Genomic DNA, 21089 nt, shown 5'->3' on the forward strand with positions numbered 1-21089 from the left:
AGAGTTAACTCATTTTTCTCCCAAAGCCTCTGGCTGGGTTATAAGAATGCAGAAAATGTGGAGTCATTTAGGCAAGTGATGATGCAAACACAAAGAAGTGAGCCCCGAAGGCAGCACCGTGGCAGAAAGGACAACAAAGCTGGGCACTGTCACTGCTGAGACGAGTTCAGCACAGAAAAATGTTTCTGGAATGCATATGCAATTCCTCATCCCCAGCTCATTGTTCAGGAGCTTAGATCAATACTGCTGCAGCAAAGAGTCCCAATGAGCTGAAACAAACCAAAACACATTCACAGGAGCACTGCCATTCAGGAACATGCATTTCCCAGTTAGCAAGAAGGTCAGTCATAAATTACTTCTCTGATTCCCTCAGGATTTCTCTCTCTTGCTGTTTTGACAGTTTAAGACCCCTTTGATATTTGAGCAAGGCCTTTCCTCATGAACATCTGATCTAGATTACAGTTTATGGCAATGGTAATTCTTTACCTCCCCAAGGCAGTAATTTTGAGAAGAGAGAGGGAAAGCAAGTACAATATGATTGTTTAGCAGAGGTACACTGCAGCGTTTTAACCATTTCTCCATTTTATAGCAGCACACAGCAGCACAAATACTGAGCTCTGCGTACAGGAATGCCTTGTGTTCATCAGTGAAATCACCGTGCCTGGAGGCTGAAAAGATCACCTTTTGTGTTTATGTTTCAAAGCACTTGAGTTCTGAACAAATGGACAGGATTGTAGATGCTGTTTTCTGGTGAACACAAGAGTAATAATGTATCAATAAGCACCCAAGTTTTTCTTCTGGCTGTAAAGTGCAGCGGCCAGGTCTAAAGGTGCCCTCCCCATCTCTCTCCCACTTTACAAAATGAAGGCCAGGGGTTTTGCTCAGTTTCTGGAATGCAGCACTGTAGGATGGTACATTTCCACATTGATCAACTTTGTGGCAGTCCCAGTTGTCAATCTGCTGAGCGAAAAAGTACACCAAGGCTTTGCATGGGGGAATGGGATGGGTGAAAAGTAGGTCTTGCACTGCTTTTCTGGGTGTGCAAACACAGAGGCAAATGTTCTAACCTAAAATACATTGAGAGCATTTCAGACAATGTGAAGGTGGCAAAAAATGTTGGGTGCCAATTTGCTTTTCCCTATGGATGGCATGAGGCCTTTTGCTACAAGCAATTACAATAGCCTTAATTTTTTTTTCACACCAGTGTGTAATGCATACTTCATTTTTTCATTGCATTTACTTCCCTGTCTTGGTTGTATTGTGAACTCAAGTACAGAGGCTTTCCATGGAGTCTGCAGTGTGGAGGGCTCTTGAAACTGGCACCATCCTAGAATCATAGAATTGTTAAGGATGGAAGGGACCTCAAGGATCATCTAGTTCCAGCCCCCCTGCCATTGGCAGAGACACCTCACACCAGATCAGGCTGCTCAGAGCCACATCCAGCCTGGCCTTAAAAACCTCCAGGGATGAGGCTTCCACCACCTCCCTGGGCAACCTGTGCCAGTGTCTCACCACCCTCATGGTGAAGAATTTCTTCCTAACATCCAATCTGAATCTACCCATTTCTATTTTTGTTCCATTCCCCCTGCTCCTATCACTACCTGACACCCTAAAAAGTCCCTCCCCAGCTTTCTTGTAGGCCCCCTTAAGATGCTGGAAGGCCACAATAAGGTCTCCTTAGAGCTTTCTCTTCTCCAGACTGAACAACCCCAACTCTTAGTCTGCTCCTGAACAGGTAATATTCTTACAAGCTTTGGCAGTGATTTACCAAATTATTAGCTTGCCTTTCAGGCACTATGAATGCTATCCTGTTAGCAAAGACAAGTGATGGATGTGGTTCCTTCATAAAGGTGACCACAAGCACTTCACTGTGCTGGTAACTTTTGTAAATTTGGTGCTAGGCTCTGGTAGCTGGCAGAAACACAACAGGCAGAATTGTCCATTATCTTGTTTGTTTGCTTGTATAGTACACCCTGAAAAGCTTAAATGTATTTTTAAATATGTCTCTGTGCATTTTAAATAGCTCTTCTAGAGTGCAATAGAACTTCCCAGCGACACACTACATCTTGCCATGGAGATAGCGAGGAAATGTGATGAACAAAGGATAATAATGTTGTCCCTGCCCACAGCATGGGGGTTGAAACTAGATCTTATAAGCTCCCTTCCAACCCAAACCATTCTATGATTTTCCCTGGAAAAAGGAGATTTCCTAACTCCTCATACAGAAACCTTTTCTTAAAGTTATACAAAACTTCCACAGTGTTTGAGAGGAACAAAGCTGTACCAGCTCTCCCTGTTCAAGTGACACAGAGAACCTGCTTGAGGAACACTATACAGGCCAAAACGTCCACTTGAGTAGTGCTGAGGAAGGTTCCAACAGGGAATTTCCTCCTTTCCTTTACTATTTTAAATAGACTTCGAGCATTAATATGAAACTTACCAACTTGTGAATAAAAAAAAAAAAAAAGTTAATTGCTTCTATCTGTACATTTGCACTGAGATGCAAAGGTTGGAGGCTCTCCAGCCTGGCTGAGGAGCTGGGAGTGAGACTGCAAGGGAGGCTCAGCACTGTCCTGCTCTTGCTGGGTGCTTAGCCTCGAGTGGTGAATGCTGCAGGAGAGCTTCTCTTCACACTGTCATTCACTCATAAATCAGCTAATTATTCTAATGAGGAGAGCTGCATCTCTCTGCTGTGAGCCCTGCTGGTTTACAGAGAGGGAAGTAAATAAAAAGGAACAATGCTGGCTGCTGCTGCTGCAGGAGGGACACAGGGAGGGAGAAAAATAGTCCTGACTCTCCTCCCTGCTACCACCCTGTTAGGCGGGTATAAGTGGGATGGCTTCCTGTGCATACCTCGAGAAATTCCAGATCAGAGCTGAACTCAAGTGCTCATCTGCTGAAGGAAAAAGGAAGGAAAACAGAGCAGAAGCATGTTGTTCTCCAGGTTCCAAGAAAACGTTTTAAGGAAAGGATAGGCTACATGGCTTTGCACGTCTAACACACACACACTGTAAATATGGGTCTGAGCTGTAACAGGAGGATTGAGTCATAGCTTTATGCCTTTTATATTTTTTTTTTAGAGTACAAAGTTAGAGTTAAAATTCCACAAATTTATCTCTTAAAAAATGTATTTTGTTCCTTTTCTTGGTCTGTACTGAAGTCTTCTTGTAGTTCTGAAAACTAGAAACTTGTTTTTCTGTAATGAAATCTGAAGCTTTTAACAAACCACAGACTACCATGACATTTCTTAGAAAAACGAGAGCCAAAATTATGTGCAGCCCTACACATTGGGGTTTTTTGTCATATTCCTTTTTATTGCCCCCTACCTGTGGTGATCAAAACAAATCATTCAGGGCTAGAATGCATATTATGATACCTACAAAGCCTCCTTGCTATTGCTTGGGCCAAATTATTTGTTGATAGTAACTGTGGAATGGCAAAAATAAATTCATCTTCATTTTGCTCAGGATTTAGTTATTTCTATAGTGATAAATTATTTTTCATGTTAGATACTAAATTCATACATCTTAATAGAAAACATTTGAAAAACCAGACAATTCTGGCAGTTCTCTCAGGAAGACTCCTCTGGATGTTCTCAGCAGCTAATCCTTACTCAGTGTCAGTGTTACTAAAATGCCTCTGCCTTGCCCTTTGTTCAGCATACTTAATACTATCTTTAGCTCCAATTTGAGAAATTATTCCACTTCGAAATCCCAACTTTAGTCTCCAGCTAGATGTTGTGATCGCATTTCTAGGCCTTTCAGATGCCAAAGAAAGCTCTGTGAACGCTATAAAGCCCTTCTCTTTCAGTTCTCTCCCCATTTACCTTTCCTGTATTCATTTCCATGAGATAAATATATTGTGAAGTTAGGAAATCCTCTAGACCCTCTTTCAGTCCTAAAATTCCTTGTTCCTCTACATTCCTGATTCTGGGAAACATCATGCCAGACTGGTATTTCTTCTGGCAGAAAAGCAGCTGTGTACTGCTACTGGATGAGCTCTCTCCCGAGAGTCCACAGCCTTCTTTGCCCTGCCATCCTGGTCTCGAGGAGGCAGTTTGTCACCAAGACTTTGCTATCGGTAAACACAAACAGAAACCTTTATGTAAACCAGCAGGATTTTAGTAAGAAAAGAACCGAGCTACTCTCCTGCTTCAGAAACTGTGTGTGTGCCCAGTCAATCCAGACCACAGGAAAACCAATTATTCCTTAAAACATCATAAAAAGTCTGTGCAGATACTGCTGGTACCCAGAGATTTCACAGCACACAGATTTTTAATTGCCTCTCCTCCCTCTCTGCAGATAAAGGCATATAGAATGTTTATCTTTAGTGTACCTTACTGTGAAATATCTGTTTGTAAAACAGGACAGGATTAGAATGAATTCAGAGCCAGCTCCTTTTCTCTATAGAATAGCCCCATCCATCTGTACCTCCACAGTTCCTCACCAGCCATGTCACTTCCACTAACCCTAAACAAGCTGTGGTGGAATATGTTTGCCCCACAGCCTGCTGCTGTTAGTCAAAATGCTATTTTACATGGACTAGAATTCAGATCCTGCATTTAAACATCAAGGAGCCTCCATGTATAGAAAACCCTTAAGAGGTGTTGGTACAAATATCCAGTGGTCTTATGCAGACTAGTACAAGGTAATAAGAAGCCTGACGAAAACAAAACAAACCAGCATGGTCTGTAAAGACAAGCTATCCAAACAAGGTTAGGCTTGTTAAAGGTAATTATTAGTTATCATTAGAAGTTCCTTCTGTTTCTCTGACCCATCTCTTACAATCAGATTCCAAACACCTCTATGTAGGGACTGAGAGAGGGGTCTGGAAAGTGAGCACAGTTGTGATACTCTTTGTCATAAGGGCTGTTACCTGTGGCAAAATGAGTAATACTTTTTAAACATCACCATGATGCTGCATATGATGCAGACCAACAACACAGAAGTATGCACCTAGCCAGCTATGTTATCCCTGCTCCCAGTGCACAGAACATGTAATCTGGGAGGTTTATGCCAAGTGCCAGACATGAAGCAGTTTGAGCATTCAGTTGAGGCTGAAAAAGCAAAGCCTCCATTCCCAGATCTGTCCCTGATTTGGGAAAAATTACTACTGAGTATCACTGTCTATCAAGATGGATAAAGATATTAACATTCTCTGCAAGGCACTTTGTGATCTGTTGATTAGAAGCACTTGTTTGTATATCTTGTATAAATAACGTATACTCAGCATTTGAAAACACTTTTGACCATAAAACCAGCGTGGCATAGATCCCAATCTTTCAGTTAAATTGCTGCTGTACAGGCAGTTTCTGACATTCCTGAAGAGCACCCATACATTCACATGCACAACATGCATGGGGCCGCAGGAGACCTCAGTGGAATACTCCATTAAAAACCAACTAAACAAAACCCCCAAAGTACATTCCAAACTGAACCAGCAGATCACTTAAACTGCCAAGGGGAGCCACAAAACTTGCAACTCGACTGAAGGATTAGACAGCAGTTGACCAGGAACTTGGTGTACTACATAGTGAACACAAACCACTTCCAGGCTTGTGGACTTCAGTGGAACTTGAGCATCTCTATTTTTCTGTTTGGCCACTGCTTTCAGTGTTTAAACAACTTGAATCTAAAGCAAGAACACTTTAGATTTCACAGAAAAGTCCCTAAAGGGATCAGGATTTAACTAAATATCCTTCTCATGGCACCCTATCTAATGCTGCATGTCACTAAAATAGAATTCCCCGAGTTTCAAGCAGAGACAGGTTACACTTCTCTAGCAAGGTCAGTGATTCCCCAGTGCACAAGACTTCTTAACTACGACCATTACAAACACTGGGTTTGAATCGTCTCACAGCCTTTACCAGAGCCAGGCTAACAAAGATCTCTCCACAGGTGGGCAATCTCTACTTAAAAGGCAGCTTCACTTCTCCCCCAGGACAAACTATCCATTCCCTTCACCATAGCAACAAGCACCTTGAGTTCATCAATTACAGCAAGTAATTCCACTTACTGTTGGAGAGTATGCAGCACAAATCTCTAGCGAGATTTCTGTTACTGAACAACTATCAAATCATATGAAGAATTACTGCTATTTTTGTTTTCAAACACCCGACAGGATATGATGGAGCCCTGAATAATAACTGTATTTGGAAAACACGCATCACAGAAGTCTAACTATCATACTGATTTTTCAACTCAAAGTGTTCTTACTGTATAAGGAAAATGAGATTAAAAAAAAATAAATCAGAACTTGCAGAATATTGTCTAAGGCAAACAAACTTCCTATTATTGTCTGAGTGATGATACAAGAAAATAGCTGTACTGTTGTCTATAAATGAGCTTTCTATGATACAATTTTGTCGTTTTTCAAGTTCCCTTCCAGATAACAAGAAGCTGCACTTTATATATATATTAAAAAACCAAACCCAAAAAACCCCAACACACCAAAAAAACCCAACCAAACCCAAACCCCCAAACTTTTCCTAAGTCTTTCCTATTTTGATGTAAATTAGTTACTACTACCAGACTAAGGAAAGGGAGAACCATCCAGTCAAGTCACTTTGCTACTGAGAAATAGTTACATTTTTGTGTTAAACAAGGTGGTCCTGAATAATGCAGTACTACAACAGCAGTACTCCTGAGATGATCCAATTTTATCACCTCAGCATTACTGGAGGGAAGCCAGTAGAAGTGCTATATGCGTAAACTGTTGATTAGCTCAGTCACACTAATCCCTGCTGTAATGTGGCAATCAGAAGAACATAAAGTTTGTTTCATATACTGGTGAAGAGCTATTACTGAAGCTATACACATCCACATGCCCTATATACTTGCACCTGAGAGACACAGTAAGGAGATTACAATTGCACCTCTTTCAGTTTAGTTAATTGGTATAAAATGAAGGTCTGACTAGAAGACATAGCTTAAAAATAAAGTTACTGTAACATATGAATGAGCAAGACAAAATGTGTATGCATACACAAACACAGACAGGTTTAGTAACTACTAAAAATAGAAAACAGGATTAAACTGAGATTTGTTCCATGCTGTTACCTCCTCCTTGATCTCTAAACTAGGTTCTATTTTAACCTCATCTGTAAGAATGCCTGACAGCTGCAAACTATTTCTAATCTCATTTTCTACTTTCATTTATATTTTTTTTCCACCATTTCAGGTTGTTGACTATTCTTTACATCTTATTACAATTATTTGATAGATGGGTATAGAACTGAAGGACACTAAAAATACACTTTCCAGAAGTTCTATTATTTGCTTTCAGCTAAAATTATTTTGGCCTCGTATTTAACTCTTAATATTTTTTAATTGATCCACAGTAAATTTTTCAGGATTTCTACACACTATTGAAATACAGTAATCTTTTCCTTACCCATAAGTGGATCAGTTGGTCTGAGCTTACATGGTGTAGCTGCCAGCAGCACTGTGCCCTTCACACAGCAGGTATGCACTTGCACCAAAACCTGCCTTGGCACACTGTAGTGTGCTTCTTTTCTAAACAAGGCTAAGTTGCATGAAGCATATATAGCCTTAATTTTAAGCCTCCATGCTCTGTATTAGTCATGTTCTCCTCACCTTATCCCTCCATTATTCCAGATAATTAAAGGTGACTGCAAACAGGGGCTGTCTTTGTGCATGCATCAAAATCCTGAACTCCTGGAGGAGGTTAAACAGCTCACTCTATTTCATCCCAGCAGTAAAGCCTAAGCATTTATAAAGTAGCAGTATCTGGTCTACTTTCATCCACTAGTTTTCATTCAAACAGGAATTCACGGGTAGCCATCCAAAGTTGACCAATAAAACAGGATTTTTCTTTTTTCCTGTTCTCAGAATAGCCCTGAAGCATCACCACGTTAAAACCAACAGGCTCACGTCCCACTCAGCTACCTATTTGCAATATAGTTTTGTAGTGCTTAAGCAATTAAATAGTAAACCAGAAACTTTATTTCTTTTATTTTTCTAGTGCATTTAAAAATAACAACATACAAACAGGTTGGAAGAAAATCCTTCTCTGCTTATACTGTTGTTGTAAGGCTCTGTGGCTAACCACATCTCTCACCTAGTGGAATTTTAGCACTGTGGAGTCCAAACAGTTGAGTGTTTCAGGTTACATTAGTTTTCAGTTCTGGCGTATGCTTTAAGTTTCCCACTTCCTTCTTCAGGACGTTAAGTAAAGTTCTAGAACTATCCAAAATCTTCATATAAGCAGCTTCAGTTTCAGCAAGAATTTTATCAAGCTCATTCCGTGAAGCTACCTTTTGGGCCAGGTTTTCACAGACACGCTCCAGTTCTTCATTCAGGACTTGTATTTCGTGCTGAAGTTTATTTTTTTCCTCTTCTGCTTGCTGGATTTGTTTGTTCAGCTCTTCTTTTTGCATACAGAGGTCTTCAATGCATTTCACTAGTTCGTTATTGTAACCTTGAAGAGCAGCTCCCTGTTGAGTCATCCTTCACCCCCGTTCCTGAGCTCAGCCACTGCTCCTGTTAGTCCCCTCTCTGGAACAGCCTTCTGCGCTCTAAAACACAAAACCAACAGCCACAACAACAACAAAATGAAAATTATTTAAGACTTACCATGAGTTACACTATGCTAACAGAGGCAGAGCCACAGGGAAAGATGCTCTGTGTAAGCTTAACATGTTCTCTTATTTGTGCCATGTACCTTCCTTTTTCAGGAAAAGGGCAGCACAGAATTCGGCACCTATACTATACCCTTACTGAAGCCGGCCTTTCCTAGGGTACCCTCAGGACAACGCTTAACTCTGGTATCAAAATATTTGTATCACAGTATCTTAATACCATTCTGAATAGATGATGATTTGTACCTCAGACTTCGAGGGTTTGATCAGGAATAACCCAGGGCACCTTTCCCAGGGATAGGCACCAGCAGCGGCGGCATCCACTCGGCCTCTGATGAGGGGGCTCTTCATCAGAATCTGAGCACAGGCCCCGCTTCATTCACAGAGCCTGAAGTCCCCTGAAGCAAACCAACCTGGCCCTGTTGGGGCTCCGGGATTAGAATTTGACACGCGGAGGAGCATTTGGTCGCCGGAGGCGGCCGTTAGTGCCCGTTAGCGCCCCTCACCCACCGCCCCCCACCCGGTAACATTTTCACCGCGCCCAGGCCCCTCTGCCGCCAGCGCCTCGCTGCCTCAAAGGCCTGCGCTGCGGCAGCTTTGGCGGCTTTTCTCTGGGGGCCGGGAGCCGTCACCACGAGTCTGGACAACGTGGGGCCGCTACAGTGGCCGGGCGACAGGGCCTGACCCGCGCGTCGGCCGCCACCATCGCCTCCCCAGGGACATTTTAACAACCTCTTCACCACCGAACGCTTCCTCGCAGAAGACAAGACGCACACAAAATGGCTCCTGCCGCTACATCAAGTTCCCGGACGGAAAGAGAGAAGCGAGTAGGTAAGAGAAAATCTTCCCCTTCCTATCCCGCGGTCGGGCGCCTGTGCCCCCGCCCCACCGCTTACTCTCGCAATTCCCCCTATTGCCCCCACCTGCCTGGTGTTCCCGCCCCGTCGGCTCTCCCCTCGACCCGTGCCGGCCACGGGGGGAAGCAAGGCGCGGTGCTATCAGCAGCGCGCTCCCGTCGGCCAATCAGCCGGGCGCGCCCGGCCGATGGCGACTCCGACCGTCAGTACCTCAGAGCCGCTGGGTGAGGGGTCACGGAAATACCCGAACGTTTCCGAACGTGGCGCCACCCCAACGGGAGCGTGAAAACACTTCTACGGAAATAACCGATGTTCTCCGAACACAGGTAGCGTTCGGGAGTGGAGGACGAGGTGGGCCGGCCGGTGGGAGGCAATAGAGTTACGGAACGAGCCGATGTTTGCCGAAGGGAAGGATTGAAGGGCGTTGGGCTTGGCGTAGGCAGCCGATGTTTCCCGAAGGCAGAGTCGCCCGAGAGCAAAGGGGACAGAGGGGACGGAGCGTGTCGGAAAGAGCCGAAAAGAGCCGACGTTAACCGAGCGCAGCGTCGCTCGAGTTTCCCGGATGTAGTTGGAGGAGCGGCGGCGGCGGCGGCGAGCGCAGCGGGGGGAGGAGGCGGCCGCGGCGGCAGCAGCAGCGGTGGTGGTGGCGGCAACGGAGTCGGTGGTCCCGGAGTGTTTCAGCGCGCGCGGGGCCGAGTTCCTGGCGTCTCTTCCTCTCGCTGTTGGCGGAGGAGATGGGCCCGTGAGCGCTGCTCCCAGCCGAGCTGCCTGAGCCGCCCCCTCCCTCCCTTCCCCTCTCCCTGCCCCCGGTCGGCGGCGAGGCGGAGCGCTGCCTCCCCCTCCTCCCCCCTCGGCGCCTGTGGCCCGGCCGCGGCCGTCCCCTCCTGGTCCCCTCACACTCACACACACAGGCCGGGCATTGATGGTAATGTATGCGAGGAAACAGCAGAGACTCAGTGATGGGTAAATCCCTTCCTCCTTCTCTGGCCCCTGGCCCCGCGGGGTCTCCCCCTCCCCTCCGCCATGTTTGGGCCCCCTTCCCCGGCGGCCGGTAACGGTTGTTCGCTAACGTCTCTCTCTTTCTCTTGCTTTCTCTCTAGCTGTCACGACCGCAGGGGGGACTCGCAGCCCTACCAGGTACCTGAAGCGCCGGCCGCTAGGCCCAGGAGGAGGAGCAGGGGAGGAGAAGGGGTGGGGGGGGAGCGAGCGAGCGAGCTACTCCAGCGGAGGCTTCGGCTGCCGCCGCAGGCCGCGGTGCAATAGGCGCTTCGGTCCTGGCCCTCGGTGCCGTTTCAGGCTCGGGGGGAGCGGAAGGGGGTGCGGCGGCGGCCGCGCGCGGAGGAAACGGTACTCTGGGGCTCTTCTGAGGCCTGTGGGGCCGGAGCGAGGAAGAGAGGCCTAGTGCGACCGGTGTAGGGCTTGGGCCTAGTTGTCGGGGAGGGAACCGTACGAGGGGCGGGAGAGCGACCCGGGGTCACTTGGCGTGGAGTGGAGATCCAGGGGGAGGTGAGTGTTTTCCTTTTAAAAACAAAAGACATCTTGTTCTTCCCCCACCCCCTTCTCCAAGTCCTTTCTTCTCCCCAAAACTGCTGCTGTGGACTGTAATCTGAGCAGGGTATGGTTTTAGACCCTGAATAACTGGGGTTGCCAGTAAGGCTTAATTTCTGCACTTGCCAGCTGCTAGGCATGTTCAAAAACCATCAAATCTTTAAGCTGCTGACAATAACCTAATTTCCTATAAGGTGGACACTGTAGACCACTCCTGTGTCTAGTGAAAAATCCTGTTTTCAAGGTGTCAGTCTGGGGAATGTTACATATTGTGATACTACTCACCTCGGGGCACGAATTTAACTGGTTTCTTACATTTCTCTGTATTTACATCACTGAAGTGTAAACTGACAGTCCAAGGCAGCTGTCAGTGACAGTTCATGTAAGTGTAAACACTTGCCCCTTGGAAGCTCACACTGCAGAATAAAGCTGGTTAAAGTGAGGCAAAATATGTAGGTTTTGATAAATATTTCAAAATTGATAGTATGAAATGAATACTTCACAGTGAACATGTGCAGGTGTTACATATTTTGGGCCCCTAAAATTCTTCTTTGTTTTTACTACCTCTGCTACAGGGTTGGTAGTATTGAAAAAGCATTTCAGAAGTTCAAGGCAGCGGTAAAACTGAGTGGCCTTGGCTAAAATCTAAAGGACATACTCAAAATTTACATTTCCAGTGTAATTTCTCTTTATATTAATAGCAAGTGGAGACTTGTGCTTCTTCCAGAAGTCCAGGGGTACTTTGGCCCATTTACTCCTGAGAGTGTGTAGTCTGTCAGTGAAAAGACAGAGAAAGCATTTTTTTCTTACCAGCAAATGTTACATTGGAGGTAATGGTGGGAGAAAGTGGTTTGAGTTCCAATTACAGAACTTGCTGCTTTAATGTAGGCAGTTAAAATTAGGCTAGTGCTGTGTTTTGTTTTTTTTAAATAAGACATGAAAATTAATTAAAAAGTGTTCTGGAAAGTGATCTAATATTTAGAAAGAACATTTTAACATGAGTTTTGTAACTTTGTAGCTAATATAAATGCCTATTTTGTTGTGATCTGTTACAGGCTCTTAAGTATTCATCCAAGAGTCACCCCGGTGGTGGTGATCACCGTCATGACAAGATGCGAGACACCACAGATCCTTCACCACCAAATAAAATGTTACGGCGCTCTGATAGCCCTGAAAACAAATATGGTGACAACACAGGGCACAGTAAAGCAAAAAGTGTGCATACACACAGAGTTAGAGAGAGGGATGGTGGTGAGTTATCTTTAATCATTTTTATTTAAGCAATCACTAATTTCTCATAAATACTACAATTTAGCAGTTATCACTCAGGTGGTGAGAGTGTTAGACTAAATGTGCTTTTTACCATGCTTTGAAGACTGCAGTTAAATGAAAATTGGAAGTTTCATTGGAAGCAATTATGCAGGCATTGTAACACCTATTAATTTTTTTAACTCTACAGGTATGGTATTTTTCCTTATAACCACAAATATTAAATAAACTTTTCTTATTCTTACAACTGGTGTGTCTCACTTTAGACATACTGCAACACTTGATAACTGGAAATAGCATTCTGGAATTTTTACTAGTAGTATGTAGTAGCTCTTTTAGAGACTGTTTTTTCCATAACTTGGTGTATTGTAGTTAGGTGCTTCATAGACTAAACCCCAGAAGAACTGAAGAAAAGCTTCTTCACATTTAGCTGCTGTGCAGAACTCTTTAATCAGAAAATTATAAGAAGTGCTTACTATAGCCTTTTGTGGCAGGATCTTAGAGAAAAATATTCACAGCCAAAGCAGCCTCCTTTGTATTTACAGTATATTATAGACAGTAGTAATATCCCCGGTATTTTTGAGCTAATGCTATTTTCTACCACTGCTTCCTAGAGTAGTGTTTTCCATTTAATGAAAAATGGTAACAGTTCTATTTTAGAAAATTCCAGTTACTGAGTGAATTTGGAAGAAAGTTCTCTGTTTTGTAAGTACTGTTTGGTCTTTGTATGAAGACATGAAGTATTCAGTAGAGAACTTAAAGCTTTTAATCAGTGCTTCTTTGTTCTACGTAAAGTTAACTTGTGATGTACAAATGCTTTCCTTGCAGCACTATTTTCACTTGTTGTGATAGCTGCAATAAAATAAATATCTTTTAAGTGTCTTTTAGAAAATACTAGTTCCACACCACAAATGTGTTTACAGTACTCATGTTGTTAGAAGTTCTCTTTATTTTTTTCTTTCCATTAATGCAGAGGCACTGCATACCATTCATCTTTGTGTAGATGGGTTATAAAATCGTGCATCTTTTATTAGTGCACTGATCTTCAATATGTCTGATCATATCTTAAAGTAATCTCAGAATTAAATGCATATGCAAACCTAGTAGGCTGCTGTTCTGTTGTAGTTTTCAGGACACAGCTGTTCTCTTTTATCTTCTCTTTACCTGTCCAGAGATACTCATCCTGCATACCCTTGCAATTCAGTTTAGTTTTGCTACAACCAGGAATTCTGCTTTAGTGGAGCTACATTTAATGGAGTTCTGCATGTATGAAAACATCTGGAAGATGAGGCTCTATATAGGAAGTGTATTTGCTTAGTTGTGTGCTGGAATTTGCCTTAAGATAGGAAAGACATTCTAGTGTTCTCAGTGAGCCCAGTTGGATTTAGTAGTTGAGGATTGACCTGAAGCATGGATGTTTACAGTAATGATGAAGGAAAATGATTGGTAGTTTGAGAGGAAGGAACACTATCCCACTGTACTTGCTCCTTCCCCAGACTGATAACACAGTACAAAATGTCATTTATTCTGGTCTAAAAGTGCTCCTGTGCACATCATATAATAACAGACTGGAAGAAGGAAGTAGTCCTCAAAATTCTGAGGGAAATACTAATTTAAGAAAATGAACATTTGTACTATTTAATGGAAGTTAAATGGGGGGGGATGGTTGTGTTAATACACTTGGTTTGGCTGCAGTTTCAAAACAACCAAAGGTGTGTTAAATCCTGTCTCTTGTCTGTAGTAAAGTAGAGCTGAGCAGATGTAAACAGGAGAGTATCAACTTTTGTCTTTGATTTACCAGATTTTTCTTTCAGTGTGAATTGAAGGTAGGTGTTAGAATATAGGTGAAATGCTGTGGTATTATGGACACTGGCATCTAGTTAATAGGCTAAAGACGTAATATTTTGCCATATTCTCTGGCTGTTGAATCACTGAAATACTTTTAGAGGTAGGGTATTCCCTAGCTTTGCTGTTATATACAGCGGCGGGGGGGGAAGTCATTTAAAGATAATGCTGAAGGTTTTCATTGAAACCCTGGCTTCCTTTTTCTTTCTTTTTTTCCTTTTTACATTCTTCTGAAGGGAACAAAAAGTTGGCTGGTTTGTTTGTTTTTCTTAATTGCTGTAGATGTCATGATTTTAGAATCAGTGGTGCTTGATTTGCAGCTGTTAGAAGGGTACTATGGTTTTCGTCTGATCTAGCTGAATATAACAAAACAAGCCTCATTGAAAAATCTCAAGTATTTATTTCCTCAAACTGCATTAAATTCCCAAACAATTTCATCCCTTAGAAAACAAAGTCAGAACAAAAATTTAGGGTAGTATACTGAGCATAAGGCAGAGTTAATCAAATCTCTCTCTTTCAAGCTAGTGTTTAAAAGGTCACTTCTATATATCTCTTTAGTGACTTTTGCTCTGAAGTCAAACAGAAAGATTCTCTGATGTAGTGTGCTGATACTTGGGACTCGTTTAGTCATGACTCTTTTTTGTGGGGAAGATGACTGGCTAAATGTCATATAAGTGTACATGTATAAAATGTCTGAGCTATAATGAAATTGATAATCAATAACTCAAAAATGTTCAAACCTTCCCCCTGTCAATACCTTTGGTACCTGTAGAAAGATACTTCTTGTTACAACTTATTTTTGTAATACTTGGGTTTGTAGAGCTGTAATCCATGGTAAGAAATTTAGTTGCTTTCAGTTAAGGTTTTAAAATGTATGCTATGGGTGAGCTCTCCAGACTGACAAGACTGCAAACAAAGCATTTTTCAAAGTTGCTTGCTGCATGGTTTGTGTGGAAAGAGACTGTACACACAACCACTTCTCTGGAGAGAGACTTCAGGTTTACCTTGCACTGAACATAGTAAAGCACTCGCAAGTTTTTGTCAGATCCCTGGTTTCCAGAGAGTGTCTGTACATCCAGCATATCATAAAAGTTCAGTAACTTTGTGCTTGCTTTCAGCTGCCCCCCTCAGTGCATCTCTTATTTATAGGTCAGCTGCCATAGGCAGGCGTGGAGTTTGAAGAGATTAGGGGGTCTTAGGAGACCAACTCAAGTGTGAAGTTCCATAACAGTAACAAATAGGGACTTAAAGCTAGCATTGTTTACAGGGAATAGGACTATGGAGGGCCTTGTAGATGTGCAAAAGTGTTTCTATTAAAGAAAAAAGGGAAGCACAAAGATTTGAGGATTCTCATGCTTGAGAATGGACAGAGCATAGATGATCCTTGTAACTCTACTTAAATGCATAAATGAGGTGATATTGATACGCAGGAAACAAAGCCAACAAAGAGAGTAGCTTTGGGAATGATGTAAGGGAGACACATGTATTATTTAGGAGTAAAAACTGCAAGGTGCAGGGAAAAGGACATTTCTTTCTACTTAAATGTAGGGAGCAGAATAATAGACTAAGTAGAACGTCGTTCAGTTCAGCCACCTGTACTCAGCTGTTTCCTGTGGAGCAAAACACCCAGGGTTTTCTATGCTTATTGTTAAGAGACTTTAAAATTGTATGCTTGCTTCATCCCATACTCTTATTAAATTGTTAACAATTGGAGAGCATGAATATACCCATCATTAATTATTTTGCTGTATCTTGTGCTATTTATACTATTTTCACGAGGTTTGATTCTAACTTGTGATATTTTAATTCCAAAATACAACTGAACTTTCATGAATATTTCTTCTGTATATTTTTTTTAATTGGCAGAGGGCTGACAATGACCACTGTTACTGACTGTAATACAATTCTAAGATTCAGATTTCTACTGCTATTAGAGACTGAGTGTAGTAGTTTGAATCATGAGTTCTTAGTTTTGTTGAAGTAGTGGTGGGAGCTTCTGTCATGAAGAGGCTCCTGAAGGAGGTCAGAGTCCTCATAATAAAGGGACAGTGAAGAGCCAGAAGCAGACTGCTGCCTTTTATTTCCTCTCTTAGCAGCCCTCTCAGTAGAGGAGGAGAAGAGGCTAACTGCTGATTAAATTAGCCTGATCGTTGACCAGCAGGCAGAAATAAACGGGGCGTTAGGGCAGGTACAAGAGAGTGGAAGCTGCCTGAACAATGTGCATTGGAAAGAGGAAATTGCAAAGTAGGTGGAAAGGGGAAGTCAGAGTAATGAAGCATAGCAGAGGGCTGAGAAAGAATCTATCCCAGCTTCTATCTATTTATTGTTAACTGCTGTTAAAGTAATTATTCATAACTATGAAAACCATTTCCTCACTCTCTGTGAGCAAAACGGGGGATGAGAAGAGTTAATCAGAATGAGAATAGATCAGACTGCCTCCTCTCTAACATCCAAGTGTAAAAGAGGCAATTCACTCTGCTATTTGTTTTGATTTAAAGCTTTCTCTCAACTTTCACTGGCGCTGCTACCTTCAGTAAGGGATTAATTTTAAGTTTACTTACAAGTTTAGGAGTTTTAGATAGAAAGTAGCTCTACATTTATATGGTATACTTGACAATATTTCTGAAGTGAGATTTTATGGGATCAGTTGTGCAACTATTTATATTTTTTTACTCTGCTGTTGGGGATCTTTAATAGAAAAGAAATTTGGAAGTATGTGTTCATGGAATGATGGTAAAGGATGTAACATGTATGTAATTTTTAGATTTCAGAGTTTACCATGTTACTGTAAGTGTTTCAAGAACTCCCAAACGTAGGTTTTGGATTTTAAGTGTAATGTTCAAGTCAGTCTACCAGCTATACCTGGTAAGCTTGGGTAGGTAAGCTTGTTCTGTGTTTTGGAAGATACTGGATAGATTCCCATAAGGGAATGATTATTACTTAGCATTATGCTTTCTTAACATGCTTCTAGCCTCTGACTTTGAAGAAATGGAATATGCTGCCTATTAAACTTGTACTTTTGGGTTTCTTATCTGAAGGTGTCAAAAAAAAGCAGTCAAAACTGTTACTGTCTGATGAATTGCCTCCTACTAGGCTATAGTAAAGACAGTGGTTTGTAAATTATGTAGCTTTTTGTACTAGGGTTACTCTGTATTCTCTGGCCTGACATGAAAGTTAGTTTCTCAACCAGTGTTGGGATAGGGCAGCTTTCTAAGAAGAGAAACACTGTTTATTGAAACTGCATTTGTTTTCCTTGCTTTTTCTACCTATTCTGTATAAAGTATTGAGTAAGCCAAGTACCATTAAAACTTGGAAGAGAAAGCTTTGCCTCTGTTTTTTCTGAGAGGAGATGATGCTGTAATAACTTTGCTGTGGAAAATAGTAATTTAATGGCACCCAACTTGTAGCGTTAACTATGCTTGTTTATGGAGTCAGGCTTTTGTGCAATTTCATAGGCAGTTCCAGGGGAAGACCTCTGAAAGCACAGAGGGTTTTTCTTTATATAGATCTTCAGTAAGGAAAAAAAGTGCCAGCAATGAAAGGCAGTTTTCAGCACTCATGCTTCTCTTTGCTTATGGTTTGTCAGTAGTTTGTCATAGCATAAAAATCAATCATTTTAAATGTAGTGCTTGGAACGAAGTGCATTTATGTTGAGTAAGATTGTTATCCTCTTAATGTTTTCTCTTGAATTATGAAGAAGTCACCAAACTTTATGGTACTTGACTACAAATGTTCCCTGCATTAATTGCAATATTTGAAGATACTGGTTTCTTTCTTGGAGACCTTTAACAGACTTTTGGCTTTTAATGATATAACTACTCTAGAAAAAGCATATAAGTTCTGTAGCTGTTCCTTTATCCCAGTAATATTTGGCTTGTTTAGTTCTGAGCTGCTTTTGCATGTTTTACACGTTTTTTTTGCAGGCTTCTTTTTCTCTGAGATAGTGTGGTTTTCCAGTTGAAAGCACTAGTCTAATCATACAGCAAATTCATGTCTAGGTTTTGTCTTGAACCTGTATCCCTTCAGTACTTCAGCTTATTACAGAAATCCTAACCAGAGCAATTGTGGCTTACCAAATTGTTGCTAAGTTTTATCCCTCTCCTGGAATCAGAGCTGTCTGCCTGCAGTTGTATGTACAAAGTGTAACCTTACAATTATAGATTAACATTTATAGTTACTGAAATTTTTGTTGGAAGTGTTGCTTTATGAAAACTGTATTTTGAAATTCATTCATCTGTAATAAGTGGAAAGTCTGTGGTAATGAATATGTAGGGAACAAAATAGCATCAATTTCTGAAGTGTAAGCTTCTAAAATGAATTGCTGATCCTGTGAATTTTAAACACTTTCTAAATTACTCAAAGACATCTCTTGAATCTAATAGTCACCTGTTTTCCTGCTGCTGAGTGTTTTTGCCAGACCTTCCACAGCAAAAAAAAAAACCCAACCAACCAGTGAAATAGCCTGTAATTCTCCTACATATGCATTTGCATCCCTCCTTTTCCTCTTGGGCAGTGTTTCATATTTCTCCTATTTTCAAGCCTGTGCAGCAAGAAGTATGTTTTAAGGCACAAATTATACTTGCCTGCTGACCAGAAGTTGACTTCTGGGGCAGTATTCAAGAATAATGTCCAGTTGGAAAATCTGTCCTCCTAGTTACTGGAAGGGGAGATAAATTTTTGAGCAGATGACTGAGAGGAGACCTTGCTCTGTACACACTTTTATCAGATGGATTGGTAAGCTTTTGTGGCCTTGGCTTTTGTTTCCATGTATGCAGCAGTGTTACATTGTGTTTGAAATGAATGGAAAATAAGGCCTAAAGACCTTTGTTGATTAGGTCCTGTAGTACTTTGGGGTAATCAGTCTGTTCTGTGACCACCGTAATGAGGAGAGTTCCAAAAAAGCAGTATGTCAGAGTTCAGTGTTAGGAATTTTTCTGCCCAAATTTTAGAATGTTACTTAAGTTTGTTTCTGCAGCAGAGATGTGATAAAAATGTTCATATCCTGCTTTTGTCATGAGTCAAAAAGGGAGATGTAATGCAGTATTAAAAGTGCTTGATGACAAAGGGCAAGGCAGTTAGAAATATGAACAGTTGTCAGTGCTAAATTCCCTGTCTGAGGGGCAGCAAGAATCTCCAGGGTTTTTTGTCTCTACACTTTTGTCATTAATTTTCTGCCATTTGTCAACTAACTTCTCTGACCTCCTGTCCTGGGTAGACATGAAATGGGTGATTCTTAGCCACTGAGTAAAACATTTTGAGCTATTTAACTAAGAAAACATGGTTTCCATTGTACATTTTGTAGATCAAAAACTGGTAGATCCCAAAAATACAAAACTTGTAATCACCAAAAGAGTAAAATTTTACCTTTTTTTTTCCAAGTGTGCATGGGCTTTCTCTTGGAACCAAGTAATAACATGTTTTTATATCTACAAGGAAGAAATTGTAGGATCTATCAGTAATTTATAACTTCAAATGATAAAACCTGTTCACTAAGATGGAGCTAGCCAAGTTATACAAAAGTGAAAGTGCTAATGAATCTGCAGGAACATGTAGAAGTGGCCCACTGTGTAAAAAGTTACAGGAAGGAGATTACAGGAAGGAGTGTAAGACTCTACAGAAAGTAGATACTCTGCGGAGCGATGACTCTTCAAACAGCCATGAAATTCATATACAATTAAGAGGATAACTGTGGAGTGCAGTGTTAGCCAGGAAGGATATATGATCAGAGGAATAGCAAGTAGAACTAGAGATGATGGTTTAGTGCTAATGTGACAGCTGCTGGAATATGGGCTTTCCTTTGATTCTCACAGTTCAGAAAGTATGCAAAACTGAAGATTTTCACAGAAGAGGCAAGAAAATGACCACAGTTGAAACTTGTGCATTAGGAGGAGAGACTTCAAGAAGTCTTGATATAGTTCCAAAGAAAATATTAAGGGTTTATTTGATAATTACAGGGGAAAGAAACAACATACTTGGAAGTCTTAAATGTGGCAAATGTAGCTGAGCCTAAATATTCAGAAAATACGAATTTGGCAGTTTTTAATTTTGTTAGTAACAACTGGGGTGAATTACTGTGATTTGTGCAGGGTTGGAAATTTTGGAACTGGATGACTTAGAGATAATTTTCTAAGGTTTGTTTCATGCAGAAAATTGACCTAGTTATTAAAAGATCCACTGATGGATATAACAGTAATGTGACTGTTTCTAGTTGAAATGTATCTTGGTGGACTTAACATTGAAAGGGATTAAAAATTGTTAATTTACTTTTGAAAGTAGAATACCTGTGATAACTATTTCCTCTGTTACCATCCTACCAGGTAGTTGATCTTGGCTTTAGGGCATGTCAGGATAATACACCTTGGAGTGTGTTTCCTGTTGTGTGGCAAGATTTTCAGTCACTGAGATTATCTTGAGTCCCATTGAGAGGGTCAGACAGAGCTGTTGGCAGTACAATTCAGTATTGTTGGTGCTTGCTGGACTGGTATAGTTTGAAATGTTGTGTGCCTTATCAGTGCATGCTTTTTTTTTCTAAAGAGCAGCTATCCTAAAAACTTTTTAGGATTGAATGTAGCCTAGATGATCTGATTTCTGAATTTTAAAATTGTTCCAAATTTATCTGTAGAGCAGTCCAATTTATATCAGACTTAGTGTGTAGTAAGTGTTTCTTCAAAGCTGAGTGCACACTTCTGCTTTAATGCAGACCTCTCATGTTTTTCACTGGTATATATGTTCACCAAATTGGACTTCAGTATTTGCTTTAACTATGTAGCTTTATCTACATGGACAGTACCTTGAGTATCTTGAAATTGCTTTGCTGTTTCAGATTGATGTTCTGTAAATAAAGATTTCTCTGTAAGGAGTGCAATATTTCTCTATCTCAAATTTGTCATGTGTAGATGATGTTAAAGAAGGGTAATGCCAATTCTGTGAATAATGAAGCTGAGACCTTCCCCAAAAGTATGTAATTATAT

At 41.4% G+C, this 21089-nt stretch overlaps 2 protein-coding genes across 7 annotated transcripts in view; one reads left to right on the plus strand and one right to left on the minus strand.

Annotated features, from left to right (window-relative positions):
• Positions 1 to 7968: 7968 nt before the first annotated feature.
• LOC104298493 (microtubule nucleation factor SSNA1) lies at positions 7969 to 9792 on the minus strand. 3 transcript variants are annotated; one of them, XM_054171216.1, is made up of 2 exons: positions 9667 to 9792; positions 7969 to 8536 (listed from the first exon to the last, which is right to left on the minus strand). In XM_054171216.1, the coding sequence occupies exon 2, from the start codon at positions 8465 to 8467 to the stop codon at positions 8123 to 8125; it is 345 nt and encodes a 114-aa protein (XP_054027191.1). In that variant the 5' UTR covers positions 8468 to 8536; positions 9667 to 9792; the 3' UTR covers positions 7969 to 8122. The 3 variants fall into 3 exon arrangements, with proteins under 3 accessions (XP_054027191.1, XP_054027189.1, XP_054027192.1); XM_054171214.1 differs by lacking the exon at positions 9667 to 9792 and adding an exon at positions 9523 to 9628; XM_054171217.1 differs by lacking the exon at positions 9667 to 9792 and adding an exon at positions 9527 to 9597.
• Positions 9793 to 9949: 157 nt separating this feature from the next.
• Positions 9950 to 21089, plus strand: part of WAC (WW domain containing adaptor with coiled-coil) — a 52178-nt gene continuing 41038 nt past the window's right edge. The window contains exons 1-3 of one of the 4 annotated variants that reach the window (XM_054171211.1): positions 9950 to 10419; positions 10557 to 10593; positions 12060 to 12255. In XM_054171211.1, coding sequence (XP_054027186.1) covers positions 10389 to 10419; positions 10557 to 10593; positions 12060 to 12255 — 264 coding nt within the window. In that variant the 5' untranslated portion in view covers positions 9950 to 10388. Of the gene's footprint in view, positions 10420 to 10556; positions 10594 to 10711; positions 10963 to 12059; positions 12256 to 21089 lie in introns of those variants that run through there. The other 3 variants (XM_054171210.1, XM_054171213.1, XM_054171212.1) reach the window with 3 other exon arrangements.

Source organism: Dryobates pubescens, chromosome 21 (assembly GCF_014839835.1).
Source record: "Dryobates pubescens isolate bDryPub1 chromosome 21, bDryPub1.pri, whole genome shotgun sequence".
Classification (NCBI taxonomy): Eukaryota; Metazoa; Chordata; class Aves; order Piciformes; family Picidae; genus Dryobates; species Dryobates pubescens.